Source organism: Sesamum indicum, linkage group LG7 (genome assembly GCF_026168435.1).
Source record: "Sesamum indicum cultivar Baizhima isolate 11 linkage group LG7, ASM2616843v1, whole genome shotgun sequence".
In the NCBI taxonomy this organism is placed as follows: domain Eukaryota; kingdom Viridiplantae; phylum Streptophyta; class Magnoliopsida; order Lamiales; family Pedaliaceae; genus Sesamum; species Sesamum indicum.
This window is the reverse complement of record NC_142663.1, coordinates 8,896,664-8,914,347: the sequence shown is the minus strand read 5'-3', so window position 1 is coordinate 8,914,347 and position 17,684 is coordinate 8,896,664. Positions and strand designations below refer to the sequence as shown.

The 17,684-nt window shown below is 32.5% G+C and overlaps 2 protein-coding genes across 2 annotated transcripts; both read right to left on the bottom strand.

The window, feature by feature from the left end:
- Positions 1-1,725: 1,725 nt before the first annotated feature.
- Positions 1,726-3,614, bottom strand: LOC105166418 (large ribosomal subunit protein eL18y). Its single transcript, XM_011085760.3, has 5 exons — positions 3,477-3,614; positions 3,297-3,386; positions 3,078-3,206; positions 2,589-2,771; positions 1,726-2,028 (listed from the first exon to the last, which is right to left on the bottom strand). Exons 1-5 carry the CDS (start codon positions 3,477-3,479, stop codon positions 1,870-1,872), a joined length of 564 nt encoding a protein of 187 aa, XP_011084062.1. The 5' UTR covers positions 3,480-3,614; the 3' UTR covers positions 1,726-1,869.
- Positions 3,615-8,492: 4,878 nt separating this feature from the next.
- LOC105166417 (protein NUCLEAR FUSION DEFECTIVE 4) lies at positions 8,493-11,904 on the bottom strand. Its single transcript, XM_011085759.3, has 3 exons — positions 11,389-11,904; positions 9,421-10,334; positions 8,493-9,231 (listed from the first exon to the last, which is right to left on the bottom strand). Exons 1-3 carry the CDS (start codon positions 11,773-11,775, stop codon positions 8,766-8,768), a joined length of 1,767 nt encoding a protein of 588 aa, XP_011084061.1. The 5' UTR covers positions 11,776-11,904; the 3' UTR covers positions 8,493-8,765.
- Positions 11,905-17,684: the final 5,780 nt, after the last annotated feature.

The window sequence follows — 17,684 nt, the reverse complement described above, 5'->3', positions numbered from 1 at the left end:
CAGTAGAGGTAAGTCTAGAGATAGGTAAAATAAGTATAAAGAAGATAAAGACGTTATAATTGTGGAATTAAAGGGCACTACATAAAAGACTGTAGGACGCCTAAGAGAGAAAATAAGGATAAAAATTATGAAAATAGAGAAGATGTAAATAATATTTTTAACGATAATTCAGTTGAAGTATTTGTGGTATGTGAAGTAAATGTTGTTCATTCTTTGAATAAATATGAGTGGTTAATTGATTCTGGTTGTACATTCCACATGAGTTCCTTCAAAGAAATTTTTACAAATTTCAAATCTGAAAATTTTGGGTTTGTTTCAATGGCAAATGAAAAACGTTGTGAAATTAAAGGTCTAGCTGACATTTCCCTAGCTTTTAAAAAAGGTTATAAGTTAACCTTAAAAAATGTCAGGTATGTTCCTGACTTAAGTCACAATTTGATTTTTTGTGCTACTCTCGAGGAAGAGGATTTAGAGGGCAAGTGGGGAAAGGGCCTTGTGACAATTATGAAAGGCTCCCTAATGATTTTTAAAGCAGAAAGAAAACGAAATTCATTACTGCATCTGTATTTGAATGTGACAAAAACATCTTTGTGGCATAAAAAATTAGGTCACATAAGTCTAAGAGGACTAGAACTATTAAAAAGGGAAGGTATTTTAAATGATAAAATTGAAAAATTAAAGTTTTGTGATGAATGTATTATGGAAAAACGACATAGAGTTCACTTTCCTGTTCCACCCTCCCCAAATCCATCTATGTCTACATGCATTTTATATTATATACATGCTGATGTTTTGGGTCCTTCAAATGTACCCTATGGTGAAAATAGGTATTTTTTTGTCTATTATTGATAACTTTTCAAAAAAGGTGTTTATTTTCTTAATTAAACATAAATCTAAAATTTTTGAAAAATTTGAAAAATGAAAGGTGAAAAATCAAACTGGTCAAAAACTAAAAGCTCTTCAAACGAATAATGGTCTTGGGTTTTCTAATCAAAACTTTACTGAACTGTGTGAAAAATTTGAAATCAAAAGGCACAGGACCAATCTCTATACCCCCAACAGTATTGCCAACCGAATGAATCGTACTACTACTTGAAAAAGTTAGGTTCTTATTAGTTAGCTCTGTTTACCAAAATCCTTTTGGGGTGATGCAGTCTTAACAGCTGCCCACTTAATAAATAATTATATATTTATCAATGTACTATGTGAATCATTTGCTTAGTCTAAGCATCAAACGTTAAATTGACAGACATTGTATGTCTCCAAAAAAGCAAAATGTACAAACAGATCATTCTCTATAATAGTGTTGCACCAACATAGATCACAATAGTTCATCGTGTGCTATCATGTATACTTCTGCGTGTGGCAGTGATCAATGTTCATTCAGTTATGTAATGCAGATCATATATGTTCAATACCCAATTCTAGCACAATTTCAACCGCAACGCATCTAAACTTCAATATAGGAATGAAAATACTACTTCTAATTGGATTTGTGCATTAGGCGATAAACTAAGCCAGGCGCAACTAATAAAACATGTAATTAATGTGAACAAAGAAATTAAACACAATGAGTATCAAGTAAATTAGACAGACATCTAGGCTAAAACCCCAATATCGAACAATATCATAACTTCAAAAACTTAATCTTACTGTTTGAGCTAAATCAAAAAAAAGTGTTCCTTTAGAAAACATACTCAAAATCTTCTTCGTTGAAGAAAGAAGTGAAGAAAACATGACCTCCAAGGAGGAAATAATTTTTCCGGTCAAAACCAAGAAATAAGGCTACTGTCACTAGGGATACAATCTAGCACACAGAATTTGGAAAACACAAATTCTGCATCAAACTTCATAATAACTATAAGTGGCTCAAACCCTGAAGCCCTTGCTATTTCTTCTTCCCCTAGCGCGCTCGAACTTCCTTCCCTTGGCTCGAACATAAGGCTTGGTGTGGCTGTGTGGAACACCCGGTGCTGGACCAAAGTGCTTCACAGCCTCACGAGCCTTCCGCGACCCTCTCAAGAGTACCTGTTCAACAACATGCTCAGTGAATGTATGCATTTAGAAGAATTAGAATAACTAGGTCTTCGCTGTTGTCCCTCCATTAATGAAGTATTGATGGGAATACCAAAGGTGGCAAAGCTTCTAGACACACAATTATGGTTAACTTTTATGAAAACATAACACTGAATCCAAACCTCAACTACCCAAGCACAAAATTATGCACTAACTATGGCTTGTAGCATGATTACTGATGACTAATGAGCCCGTAAAACCAACAATTAACAAAGAATCACATGTACCAGATAAAAACCCAGACTAATACAACCAGAAACTCTAACCTCAACAAAAGTGGATAAAGGAAAAAAGTAACTACCCTAGGAGCAACCGGTGGAAGGAAAAATACTTCTTCAACTGGTTAGATGATCCTCAAAGAGGTTGAACAGATACCATACCTCATTGTTTTGTTACCAAATACAGCAACAATCCTAACAATACTTTCCCAGTCAAAATACAAGATTCAATCGCAAAGTGACCCACAGTCGGGAATAAAGCAATTGGCAAAAGACACTTGTGAAAGTATTTACCGTGTTCTGCCCAAGCGGAGCCCTAAGAGCAAGTTGGTCAAATGTCAAACATTCTCCGCCTGCCTTCTCAATTCTAGCCCTGGCTGTCTCCGTGAACCTCAGTGCAGTGACCTTCAGAGCAGGAACTTCATGAACCCGAATATCATCTGTAACACTTCCAACAAGTACTGCAATCTTGTCCTCCTGCAGAGCCAAAAACAACAACATTGTAAAACTCACGAAGATCTACCCAGAAAAAACACAAACTCGGAAGCAACGCCAGGTTTGCAAGCAACCATTTAACGGATAATTCACTGTAATAAGCTTGAACACAAAAGTATTACAACTTCAAAACCCGCGCAGCTAAAATTTCTATAACTCAAGTGCTTAATATAACCATTAACCAGTTATTTCACAATGTCCGGGGAGAAAATTGAGTTATCATCCCAAATAAACAACAATCGGAGAAATAGATTCATTAATCCTACAATCATGAATATAATACACTACCTTGCCATTCATAAGGCTGATGAGACGGGACAGAGAAAGAGGGGGCCTGTTAACCCTACTCATGAAAAGCCTCTTGAGCACCACCGCATTAAACCTGCTACCAGTTCTCCTCACCAGAAACCGGTACAACTGCCATGTCATCAAACGCAGATATCAGATCATTTGATCAATAAAAACCGTAATTCATGGACAATAACAAATTGAAGACATCAATCAGACCTTGACAAGGAGTTTGAGGTAAATATCATTGGATTTAGGTGCGGTGCGCTTGGTCTTCTTGCTCTTACCTCCGGCGACCAAATCAATACCCTAAATTAGGAGAACAAAACGTAAACTGGACTAAGTTTCCCGCGGAAAATAGAAAAAGAAAACGCATTAGCTTCGGAACGTGAAGGCTACCATGGCGCCTGTTGCTGTAGGTGCTGCCGCTTCTTCCTTTCGCTGCTGCCGCTTCTCCCTTCGGCTGCTGCTCTTGAAATGACAGAGATTAGGTTAGGGTTCCGAAGCATAAATCAGAGCCGCTGCTATGCTCTGTGTTTAAAGGGCCGCAAACCCTAGAAATTAACACAAACGGCCCAAATCCAATAATACTCTGAGGCCCATATTTGTATGGATTGCTAAAATACATTACACCTTCTTAAGTTATTTTACATTTAATTTTTTAAAATTATATCCATTATTCCATAAGTTTTCGTACATTCTTTCGACGTATGTATATAATTTTTATGAATCATATTATTTAATTTTTATAGATAAAAGTTATACATCAAATAATAAATCAATTCATTAATAAAAGAAAATTATGATATGATGTTGGAAAGAAAACTTAAAGGGACAAAATTTAATCTATACATTTTGATAGTGGTATATTTGAACTAGGGATGCAAATGAGTCGAACTCGGTCAAAAATCTAACCTCGAGATCGAGTTCACGAACATGCTAATTTGCAACAATAGAAAATACAAGGCAGGAGATGGTGGAGTTGCAACAATCAATACATATAACATATAAAAATACACATCTACACAACGTAGAAAAATCCAAACTCCATCACCAATACATATAACAATACATCATTTGTCATTCCCCAACTATACTAACGGAGGGACTTTTCGTTAGATAGAAGCAAATCTCAAGGGTGTTAGATCTAATATTTTAAACCACAAGAGGTTTACATGTAATTACACCAAATCTCAAGAGAGGAGATTATAATTATCCCTACTATATATAATTGAAGAGCATTTTATTGGTGTCTTCAATTTATTGGTATGTTTATTTTTTTAATTTTTTTAATTAAATAATTATTTTTAACTTCTCCACTCATCATGATTTTTTGTAACTAGTTTTTGATAGTTTTTTTTCTCATTCATTTTTATCTTATATATATTATATTATATATATTTTAGTAATTTTTAACTCTATAAATAGTAAATAATATAGTTTAAAAAACATTTTATTCTAAATTTTTTGATAAAAATTATGCACATATATAGAAATTGCCACATGTACTAATATATAATTGAAGAGCATCCTATCGATGTCTTCAATTTATTGGTATATTAATTTTTTTAAACTTCCCCACTTATCGTGATTTTTCATAACTAACTTTTGATTGTTTCTTTTTTCTCATTCATTTTAACTTTATAAAAAATAAACAATATAATTTTAAAAAAAATTATAAAAATCATGCACATACACATATATAGATTGTGCCACACGTATTATCTATACTATATACTCTTTGTTCTGTGATTGGTTTAATTTGTTCTATAGTTTATTCCTGTATACTTAGGTCCATTACTATCTAAAATTTCATGATATTTATTCTTTCATATATATATATAGTTTTGAAGTTTATTATTTTATGTATTATTCCGATTCAATTCATTTTAAGTTATATTGTGTCTAGTAAAATAATATTTATTTAAGAATATCTTCTAACAAATTAATTGCGTAGACATATGATTAGTCTATATTTTTAGTAAGATATATTTATCATTGTCTAAATAGTTTAGAAGTATTAGAACTCTTAAATAGTCTTCTTTTTAGTAGAATTTAATACTTTTATAACCAATTTTTATTTATTATTATAAAGACTACTTAAGGGTATCAATGTCTTTTCACTATAGGAAACAACCACATGAAAATTCACACTTTTATATACAGTATAGATATAGATTGCAGTAGGTATTATTATATCTATCTTATAAGAAACAAGGATAAAGCCTTACAAAATTTAATTTGTTTAAAACGAAGTAGAAACTTAAATTAATAAGAAACTTAAAAGAGCTAATGGGTGTTGAGAATTTGAATTGAGTGCGTTTAGTGAATATTGCAAGAAATTTAGCATTACTCGTAAAGAAATACCTCCATATTCACCATCTTCTAATGGAGTAGCAAGTTGAAAAAATAGAACGTTTAAGGACATGGTCAACAGTTTGTTAATCACTTTTGGATTACCCAAAGTATTTGTGGGGAGAATACGGCTTACCATATTCTGAATAGAGTCCATCTGAAACACAATACGAGTACTCCCTCCGAACTATAGAAAGGTAGGAAACCAAGCCTAAATACTTTCGTGTATAGGGGGTGCCTTGCAATGGTGCTAGTCTGAGCACAAGAGAAAGAAATTAGATTCTAAGACTGTTGATGCAGTGTTTCTAGACTATGTAGAAACAAGCTATGCCCTGCAATTTTAGTTATTAATCAGATATTCAAGGTATAGATGTTAATACTAGTCAAATTCCATGATGCTACTTCTTAGAAGACGGAGTTCCTATGGAAGTAGGAATACTTCAAAATGTTTCTTCAGATTCTTCATTAACCTCCACTTCTATTTCTGATCATTTGGAGAAAATGTCAATTTCATATAATTTTAATCTAATAAGTTGGATGTCAACTAAGGTGAACCCATAGATGAAATGGTAAAAGAGGAAGAGTGTATTGCTATCCCACTTTATAGGATCGAGGGATTGAGTTGAGTTTTGAAAAGTATATAAAGAGGTGGGCTTGTAAGAGTTAAAATTGACTCTTAGCTTGTTGACATCAATAATCTTTTACAGAAAGGATGTCCTTATTAAGTTAAAAATTCAATATCATTTGAAATGTTGACTAGAGACTAGGGTGGACTTCTGGAAACCCCACATGGGAGCTATTGTCCTTCTCGATCGGGCTCGGCGGGGGCATTAGGATGAATGTCTTAGTCTTATTATATATCTTTTTACAAAATCTTTAAATTAGCTTAAAATTTAAATTTTTTTTTTTTTTGTTGTACAATTTTATAAACGTTGTGTTTTTTTTGTTTAAAGTCCTGGTTAATGCTTAGAGTTGGAAGAAAAAGAGAGACATACACACTTTTGAAAATTTGCCTACTTCTCTCTAAACACTCTTTCTCCATCACTCGTTTGCGTCTCAAATTGGCATTTTGTTTTCTCAAACTTTGGTGGTTGAGCTATTGATCAAGGAGGATTATGATATAGTGGCGTTGCAATCTTCTTCTATCTTATTCTAGAAGAAATAGCGTAACATCGATTGCACTTAGAAACGGAATGTCTTATATTTTCAATACAAGCAGATTACTTTGTGGTTCAGTTGATGTACACTAATTGTTACTAAAAAAACTCATACCCAACTAAGTTTACTGTTTGATTTTTATTGTAACAGAATATCTAAGTGTTTTATTTTTGTTCCTAACTGTCTGTTTGTGAACTCTTCTCTACGACAACTGCAATATTTCAAATATTAAATATTTTATTATCAACCATTCGATTATCGAAGGGGTTTAATCCAATTTACCTCCATGTGATATTGCATATGAGCAAATTATCCCCCTATAAAAAAATAATAGCAATTTACTCCCTGCATTTTTTTTTTTTTAAATGAAACAATTTTACCTCCATGTCTAAGGAGTTAAATTACTTCATTTTGAAAAACACAGGGAAAGTAAATTATTGCATTTTTAAAAAACAGATGGAGGTAAATTGTTATTATTTTTTTTCATATGAGGATAATTTGTCCATTTACAATATGAAAAGGGGGTTACTTGCATTTTTCCCGTTATCAAAGCATTGCGTTGAAGGATTACTTTGCTCACAAGTCTTTCCCTCCAAGTTGGTCAATATTCTTCCCTCCCAAACTGCCAACTTAACAAAGCACGTGAACAGACACGCGCTAAATCAATCAGAATATTAATCGAGAGTTGATTTGGAACAAAAGTTATAATATTATTAAGTTAAAGGACACAATGTGGTTACGTCAATAATATTGATATCAAAATCATCGATGTCCTAAATTACGAGACATAAAATGCAAGTTACTCAACCTATGAAGTAGTTGAGATAGTTGAATAAACTACAGGTCCTAGAAAAGCTTCAACTACAAAAGCTAAGACACTATCATTGGCCTTCACTAACCTAATAAAAACAGTAGATCGCTGAATTGAAGGCTAAACCAAAAGGGTATGAACCAAAAGTGTAATGTACCTGGCTTTATTCAATCCAATTTTGGGATTTTCAACTTTATGAATAAGTTGAAATTACCCTATTCAAATTTCAAATGGTGAATCATATCAAGTTTTTTATATATTTGGCGTAATTATTTTTATTGTTTAAAAAATCAACAACTTCCTTCTGATTTAACGATCGTCCGTCAACTAGCATAATCAATGTCCATTAAATTTTCGTTCATTTTTGTGATAAATTTGACAAAATATCCTCATAGACTATAAATTATAATTCTACTTATTTTTTAAAATTTCCCGAAATACTTTTGCAAATTAAACGGACATATTCTTACAATTTTTCATACACCTTATCTTTTTTTTTTCAATTTAAAGAGACGTACAACAAAAAACAAAATTAACAATTCAAGATCTCCATCTATGAATTATATAATTTATCAAACATCATAAATATATTAATAATTTTTCGAACATAGAAAATATTTATAATTATACCAAAACAAAACAAAGAACTCGGTCTAATTTATCCAATTTCAAATTTGTTTAGATTTAAGGTGGTTCGGATTTTGTAGGGAGAAATAACGTCAGCCTCTTTCTAGAGCCCCTTTTGTTTCTTAAGGGAGTTGTCTTGTGTTAGTCGGTTTGCAAGGGAGTCATTCGTAGTTCCTCTTTGGGTGTTACTTAGAAGGCGATGGCCACCTTATTGACGACAGAAGCACGAGGACTCTTGCAGTGGAGGCACTGCAGCGCTCAGATTACAGACGCGATAGGCCGTCTCCCAAAGACTCGGTCTTGTTTGTCATTGCTGACAATCAAGAATTGCTGCCTGAACCTTATAGTGCAATGGAGGTTTTCTGATCAATACATATCAAATATAGACCTGAACTGCTACTAATTCTTACCCGTAAACGACAGAGGACAGAGGACAGAGGACAGAGGACAGAGGACAGAGGACAGAGGACGAAAACATTAAACCATCAGACAAAATTATGACTAGTGTTGTTTCTCCAGAAAGTAGGAAACCAAAATATACACTCGTCTTCCGAGGACTTGTAGCTCACAATATCTGGTGTGAGTCGCCTAAAACAATAGCAGGCTCTTCTAGCAAAAATCTCAAGCCGATGCAGATAATGTTATCATATGAACATCATAACGTAACGATTGATTGTTTGGGTACATACTTACAAGGTGCATGCCAGCAGCCTATTGAAAGTTTCCATTCTTTCGTCTCAACGGTTTGAACTCTGAGGTAGCCTGAAGGAGCCCCCGGCATAGAGCATTTTGTAAACTGGTAAAATCCTCATGGTCAATACTATGCTAAGCATGGTACCGATGATGCAGGCTCCGGCCAGAACAAGGAACGTAAGCCTAAAACAGGTCGGGCCCAAGCAAGTCGCAGAGTGCTGCTTTGCTGCCTCATTATCGTATACAAAGCCGGCAAGCAGACCCGAGAAAAGATAAGCACCAAGTGGATTACCCAGGGACATGAAATTGAAGAACAAACCGAAGTTCTTAAGGCCAAAAAGTTCAGAAGCTGTTGGAACCATGATAGAAAATTGAACGCCGTAGCAGATACCAAGCAGCGAAGTTCCAGCGAAAAGAGTGCCGTTAATAGCTGATGCAAAGAGAAGGTATGTAAATACCATTATTACTTGTGTGATTGTCATCCAAATGGTCCTCGGAATTGCTTTGGATCTGCGAGTAAAGTTACGCTACTGATCAGAAACAGATAAGCATATAACATGGGCACTAAATTCTTAGTCAATTCTCCTGATGATTGCACCATGTTTATCATAAAACAGCATAAATATTAGCTTCATCCTTCACACCAAGAAAGTATCAGGCTTAAAAATAGTTACATTAGGTGATAATGTAAAGACAAACCTGACAAGATACTCAGAGATAACACCTCCACCGAGCCGACCGACGAAATTGCAGAAGCTGAAGAGGGATAAGAGGACCTTCGTGTCATGCATATATTGAGCTATTCCTATTTGAGCCAAGTTATTGAGAACAGTGACACCAGATCCGACCCCGAAAAAGTATACCAAGAACAAAAGCCAAAAATCAGCTTTTATCATAGCTTCAGCAAATGTGAAGTCTTCGCCTCTTCTAGGTCTCCTCCTTTTCTTTATCGCACCTTCTCCTTCAGCAAGAAGCATGTCTACCTCAGATATGTCGTCACTTTCATGAAAGCTTCCAAGGTTTGTTCTGGATGAAGATGGCTCTAGAAGTGGTTCCATTTTGTCAGCACTAGCGTTGTCTTGAACCAACGAAGGATCTGCAGGTACAACCACCTTGCCATGTAAGGCCGACTTGCTGCGATTGGACGGGTAGAAAGTCATCTTCACAGGGATAGCTAGTGGAGCCATAAGGAGGACCACCATAACAAGAAGAAAACAATAGGCAACAGGAGCACTTAAAGACAGCACATCATCTAAAATGGTCGTTGTAAGAACATATACGCCAAGAACTACACTAGCAGCTTGAATGAAAAGAAAATGGCAATGTTCTGACGAATCATCTCCAGAAGCTGGAGTACAAGGCCTGACAAAGAACATCATCATAAGACAGAGTGCAGGAATTCCAAGTGCAAGGAACAGCAATAGCTTAGGGGAAGAGCTGTTCAGCAAAACACTGTAAATTTCAGTATACACGGCAGCACTAAGCCCCCCATAGCCTTTAAGAATACCAGCAACTGTGCCCCGACTAAGAGGGAAGTTTCTCATGTTAGTGACGAGGACTGCCGTGCTGAACCAAGCACTACTGTTTGTTGCAATACATAATGCAAACCATAACTGCAAATTCAACAATTAACTACAGTTACAAAAATAGAAGGAAAGATATATTTTGGGATGCTCAGAAGCCAATCCACGTTTTCACAAGTTTAGTTTTCCTTATATGGTTATCATCACTGATCTCAGATAACTACACGTAAGGCGCAAAGGGGTATGACAGTTTTGCAGTGATCAGAATTTGCAAGTTCTACAGGCTATGTGTAGAATAACCAAGAAGCAAACAACAGATGGGAGAGGATCATTTTGCGAACTTGAGCATTGTTACAGTACTTGATGAATCACAACAGATCAAATGATATGGAGAAAAAGGCTTCAATTGTCCAGAATATGACGAGAGTTTCAGTTTAGAGTAAAAGATCTGAAACCACCAGGGGAAGAACTCACACTGCCAATCACCCGATCGAATGTTCACATGGTAATTACAAGGTACTATTACAGTTTTGTACATGCTTATCTGTGAACTTTCACAAGGCATGATAAATACTTTCTTGAATCACACAGTTCAAATTCAGAGCTATTCTTTTCGGCTGCTGTCGTCTATAAATGTGATAGAGAATGCAAAGCCTAATCATAACTCAAAATGACAATACGAATTACTTTTCCGCTTACCACAAAATGAGTTCTGATATTAGTTCACTACATGATTTAGTGGGACATAACTATTTGCTTCAATCTACCACTTTTGTGCATCTAACAATAAACTTACGATAATCCTAGAGACTAACATGACCGTTTCTACGTTATCACAACCGACCACAGAACACAAATTCCCAACATTAGCCAATTCTACAAACACATATTGTCAACCAACTTACAAAATTCACATGTAAAACATACATAAACCGAGAGGTACATAATCAAAATAGCAAAACAACTAAAAGAACACCATAATTATTTGGAAAACACTACATCAAGATCAAGATTTCTCGAACGCTGCCACCAAACAGAGATCCCATAGCACAAACCACATGCAATCCACCCACCCTTTCCACATGCAAGCCAAAAAAGGGGGAGAAAACACAAAAACAGAGCGAGGAACGAAAAAGAGAATTACCACCCAATAAGGTACGGAAATCAGAGTCTTGGAGAGGGCAAGCCAAAGAACCCCATAACCAAAGAAACAAGAAAAACCACCAACCAAGAGAACAACCCACGGCGGGAACTTATTGCACACCACCCCAGGCAACAAGCCCACGTTCTCACCAATGTCATTCGCCACCCCAAGCAGAGTCAGCTGCCTTTGGTTGAAGCCCAGAACGGATTTCAGCGAGTGGGAGTACAGAGGGAAGTTGTACGCATTCCCAGACGCTATTTGCACCCAAACAGCAGCTCCAAGACCTACCCACGGCGGCCTACTCCCAACCTTCAAACCCACCATTTCTCTTGCCTCTAAGCTTCCAAAGATCCAGTCTTTATATACCCGGAGAAGAGATACATGCATGTGACGGGATATTTATTACAATTTTCTGTATACATTTGGCGTACAAGGATGTTTCGATTTATGTGGGTGTGTGTAATGAGTGATGTGGTTGAAGAAAGAGTGGGAAAAGTGAGGTGGGTTTTGTACCTTTTCTGGGTCGTGGTGTCAATTAATGAGTACACATGGCCGGTGTGAATTCAATCCATAGTCATAGCCGGGTTTAGTTGATAATAGATGTGTAAAAAAAGTAAAAATAAAAATAGGTGTAAAAGAAGAAGCAATTGTTGTAAATATTGTTTTTTTTTTTTGTTTATTAAAATACTTTTAAATTATTTTAATATAACATTAATTAATTTATTTATTTCTAATTCAAAATAAAAATAATTAGTAAAATTACAAAAAATAGTGTTTTCTTCTATTAAACATACTAAAACATTTGAAGGAAAATTATTATTCATTTCCTTTTCCTCCCCCATTCACTTTTGTTCCCCTTTTAATTTCTTATTTCCTCTCACTTGAATCAAATGAACCTTAATTCAAAATAATTTTTAATAAATACTAAAAAAAGTATAAATTTGGCGTATATGTTTCATATTATTACTTTTTAGAAACTAATAGTTTAAAGTCCGGCTACGGAATCATTGATTCAAATTAGCAGTACGTGGCACACTCCAAATATATGTAATAAGGGTTTAATGCAATTTATCACTTGTGATATTGTAAATGGACAGATTATTTTTCTATAAAAAATAGAAGCAATTTTACTCTCCTGTATTAATTAAAATAAGCAATTTACCCCACTGTTTACAGAGGTAAATTGCTTTATTTTAAAAATATATGGAGGTAAATCGTTGTATTTAAAAAATATAGGGGGAGTAAATTGCTAATTTTTTTTAATAGAAGATAATTTACTTATTTACAGTATCACAGGTGATTGCTTGCATTTTTTTCTATATAACAATTCTGGAAAACTTATAAATAATAGAATGCTATTTACGTTGTAACATGAAGTTATGTAATTAATTTTGTATAAGTGAAGAAAAATAAATATAATTTTTATAGAGATCAGAGAAAAAAAAGAGTAAAAGAATAATATCTTGAGATAAAAATGATAATTCTAAAAGAAAAGTATAAAATAAATAAATTAGAGTACAAGAGAGAATAAAATAAAAATTAAATAAATATAATGAACTAATTAGAAAAATTCATTTTCCAATTGGATAGTAGGAACATGAAAGTTGAATGGTGAAAATCCAAACTACCTATACTGATACAAAAAAGAAAAGTCTTCCAAACTTATGATTGAAGATTAATGATACTATCGCACCAATTTTTTTATAAAGTCAAAAGTGCCCTTCACACTAGAAAAAGAACGATAATTGACTATAATTTTAATTACTATGAGCTGAAAATTATGATAAATAATTTTTATTTACCACAGTTAAATAAAATCAATAGAAGAACATATATTTTTCACCAAGAAAAATGTAAATACATGACCAATATTTTAACCACCCTCGCATATACCACGACCAACAATCGTTGTATGGCCGTGGTCAATGACTATTTGTTACGGCTATTTATTTTTTATCATGGCTGAATGTTGCATTTTTTATAGTTCAACTAATAAGATAATTAACTCATTCAATTTCTTTAAAATTTACGTTAATTGATAAATTAGTTTTCTATTCTTTCTTTGCTTGTTTGACTTTTTTCATGTAATGTGTTAGTTTATATAATTTATTTTTATTTATAATATAATTAAAAATACGAACGATTATTTATTATATGCATGCAGAAACGACGAGCCACAATGGTCAGTAAAAAAAAAAAGCACTGAAGACACCAAACAATTCACGCCTTCAATTATTAAAAGTGTATATATATGAAAACTATTTTTAATTTATATTCTTATCATAGATCATAAAAGTTTTGAAAAATTACCCAAAAATAAGAATGAAAAAATTTAGATTAATTAATATTGCGGTAACGCTCCGTATGTTTGGTTTTTACTTTTAGATAAATTACAGCTATTTTCTATAACGTTTGACATAATTATAAATTTTTTATCGTTATTTAAAATATTACAACTACTTCCTTCAAATAAAAAGTAATTATATAGTCTTTAGAGGGTAAGGTAAAAATTTTATTTTTTCAAAAAAGATACTTGAAAAAAATAAAAAAGAAATGTGAAGATGAGTAAGTAAATAATTATAAAGTTTATTGATCCCTGTAAATATTTTTTTTAAATAAATATAAATTATTATTAGTAATTCAAAAGGCATTTTGTCTATTTATAACAAAAATTGGATGTAAACATAATTGAAACTAATGGAATTGACTCATTGTTAAAAATAATAACGTGTATTTATAGTTTCTCAAACAACTAGGAGGTATCTATAATTATAACAAAACTCACGGAAAGTGTCTGTAATTGACCCGTTTTACTTTTGTGATAAGCTGTATTTAAATTGATGGATTCGAACTTGAAGGAAGGATTTAAAGAACGTATTTCAAGTAATAAATCTAAAAAAAATTATTTTTTTAATATTTAACAAAATATAGTTCAAGTTTAGAGTTAAAATACTTGAAAATTTTTGAAATTATCCAAATAAATTTAAATAATTTGTTACTGGGATTTGAAATGCATGATCTTGAACCAATCAATCCAAATACAATCATCGCGAATTTCTTTTTTCTTATTTATTTTTTGAGTAATATATCGATTCAAATAATAAATCAATATGACTAAAATCAGTAGACAAATTACATCGATTCAACAAACAACTATGGCCAAACGAATTATAGTAACTTACATAAAACGAGACAAATACCCACACATCTGGTAGTGATTAATATTTTTTTTCTAAGTAGTGATTATAAATACTTTTTTTATTTAAATTTTTTTCTCTAAGTAGTGATTTCAAGTCAAGCTTTTATATTATACATTACTACATAGCATAACAATTATAATTATATATCAACGATATGTACTTTAATGGAAATACAAACTTGAATATGTAATAAGATATATTTATAAATATATAACCAAATAAATATATATGACGATAATTAAAAACTTTATAATATTTCAAGAAAAAATAAGAAAATAAAAATTTTATCTCTTTTTTATATTTGAAAATATTTATATAAAATTTATATATATTGTACACAAAATTATTGTAAAAGAAAAAAAAAAAAAAAAGAGATTCGAATGATTTGATTGAGGTATGTTTATGTACTTTGCTTTGGTTGGGAGAAAGGGAAAATTCTTAGGCCCATTTGATTGCATTTGATGGGGACAGAATTTGCATTAATCCTTTTGTTGACTTACTTTTAGAAGGCCTACCGAAGTCAGGAAATGATGCTCTTTTTCTCCATCCAAGAAATGAATTATTCTCGATACTATAAATCATTATAATTAATTAATATTAATTATTATGATCAAACGAGATTGATTTGAAAATTTAAATTTTTATTACAAATAATTTACGTTTGTCGTAGTTTTGCATATGATAAAAATATTTGTTATAATTTTTAATTGTAGCCAATATTTTAGCATTATTTGAAAACAACCGTTAATAGTCAATGTGTAGTCGTGATTAATTAGTATTTATGATAATTTTTTTACTTTTAACCATAATAATTAATCGTAACGGATGATTATATTTTTTCTAGTGTCCTAATGCTTGATGTTTAATTTTGTGAGGAGTGGACCAATTTTAATCTCATGTTAATTCAATAAAATAGGATATTTTATGAAAAAAATCAGGACTTTTAATCATTTTTTCAGAAGAAATATGATTTTTGTCATGGTTAATTGCTATAGTTAAAAGTAAAAAGTTATAGTGAATACTATTTCACCAGGATTATACATCGGCTCTTAACTGTTCTGCAGGTGAATATCAATTAACATTTGTTAAAACTTAGGGTAAATTATAATGACCTCTCTTGAGGTTTGGATATAATTATGACTACTCATTCGTTGTTTGAAAAATTACCAATACCCCACTACTTTTAACGATCGTCTAACAATTAGCCTCATCCGTTAGGTTTTCATCCATTTTTTATGGTGAACTGATCAAAATACACTTGTAGATTAAAAATTAAAATTTTATTTATTTTTTTTTAAAAATTATTTTTTTTATGAATTAAGTGGATAATTTTTTTATAATTTTAAAAATTTTTTAATCCATTCCGTTCAATTTTTTGTATAAGTTTTTATTTTCTACATTATACTGAGACTCCTAAGCTTTTGGTAGCACATCCGAGACATATCAACTATAATTTTGCAAAGAGTAGAGAGTGTCATATATTTTAACTTAATATCAAGAAATGTCAATGTAATTTGTTATATAATTTATCGTAGTAAAATTGATTGCTACTAATATTTGCTTGTATTTTCATTTCTAGATCTCATCTTTAGTGTTTTTACATGAGTTTTTTGGGTTAAATTTATTTTGACCCTCTATGATATGTCAAAATATCAAACATCTCCTTATAAAATTTTTAATTAAAAAATTACCCCTATGTTATGAATAAATAATCACACCGCCCCCTAGTCAACTTGAACCTAAATTTTAAAAACAATGCCTAAAATACCCCTTCTAATCAACCGGTCAAACTAGGCCTATTAATATATAATTATTATATTAATTATTTTAATTTATAATATATATGATTTATAACTATTAAAATATATTTATAATATATATAATCATAATTTATAAAAAATTTGAAAATAATAATTATAACCCCCCACCCCGCCTTCCCCCCTTGCCCATTTTCTCCCCCTCCATCCCCACCCAACCCCGACCTCCTCCCCGCTCCCCTTCCCACCCCCCACCGCCCGTCTGGGTGATCGACGTCACCTAGGAGTGGAGGTGATACGGTCGCCCTCACTAAGGGGTAAGTAACTATTATATGAATTTATTATTAATAAATATATATAATATTAGATATATTAGATGTGGGAGAAGGACAAAAATATCAAAAAATATATACTTTCATAGCTAATTCGCAGTCAAAGTGCGTGTGACACAATTTCTATAAGGATGAGTTTTTTTTAACTTTATTTTATATCATAAGGAGGGTGTTTGATACTTTAATTTTCATAGGGTTTTTTTTAACTATTTCTAGTATCACAGGGGGCTCTCTGAATTTTTTCCTGAGTTTTTTAGTCTTGTATTTGTTTCTTATGCAAGAAAATGAGAATATGTTCAGATGTGAGCATTGATGTTTGGTTGTATTTTCATTTCATAATTTACAAAATAATTCATAAAGATACTTTTAGATCCATATTTGAAAACTTCAGGATTCAAGTATATTGAATTGTCTCGTTAAAATTTTATGAAAGAAAAATTTATGAGTAAAAAACCTAACTGAAGGAAAAATAGTAACAAAACATATATGTCTCCTCCTCAAAAGTATAAGGATTCTCACTCTCCACACCCAGCGCACTTACCCGACCCGATTTTTGTTGTATGTATATCCCTTCTCTAACAGGTGAAACCCTATCCCTTATTTCACTGACTCCTCGTCTTTCTCATCTGTTCTCTATATATCTCTCTCTCTGGTTTAGCTCCTCGCCGCTCTTTTGCCCTCGGAGTTCCTCCTCTCACTCTCTCCTCCTTCAATGGTCTACCTCTATAAAAGCCTCTTATGGTTTCTGGCTCAATGGAATCTAACCAAAGAAAGATCTTCTTCTTCTTCTCTTGCTCCGATTCAATGTTCTTTCTGAACAATCTTATGTGTGGAAATCTTCGTGGTTTACGAGTGGTTTTCGTGGCCTGAGTTTTTTGGTTGATGTTGTGGGTACTGAGCAACCATGAGAGGTTGCAGGCCTTAGTAATTGTGGATTTTTCTCTCCAAATCTGGCTCCCTGAGCCAAACCATTTATTCTATTTCTATTTTATATAATTACTGCCTTC

Bases quoted from the DNA above. Each gene is read 5' to 3' on its own strand.
- LOC105166418 (XM_011085760.3), bottom strand. The intron at 2,772-3,077 runs GTAGTGTATTAT...TTGGCTCTGCAG, and splicing joins TCAGCCTTATGAATGGCAAG to GAGGACAAGATTGCAGTACT. The intron at 2,029-2,588 runs GTAAATACTTTC...GTTGTTGAACAG, and splicing joins CTCCGCTTGGGCAGAACACG to GTACTCTTGAGAGGGTCGCG.
- LOC105166417 (XM_011085759.3), bottom strand. From the start codon at position 11,775: ATGCATGTATCTCTTCTCCGGGTATATAAAGACTGGATCTTTGGAAGC. The intron at 10,335-11,388 runs GTAATTCTCTTT...TTGAATTTGCAG, and splicing joins TTTCCGTACCTTATTGGGTG to TTATGGTTTGCATTATGTAT. The intron at 9,232-9,420 runs GTTTGTCTTTAC...CTTTACTCGCAG, and splicing joins ATCTCTGAGTATCTTGTCAG to ATCCAAAGCAATTCCGAGGA.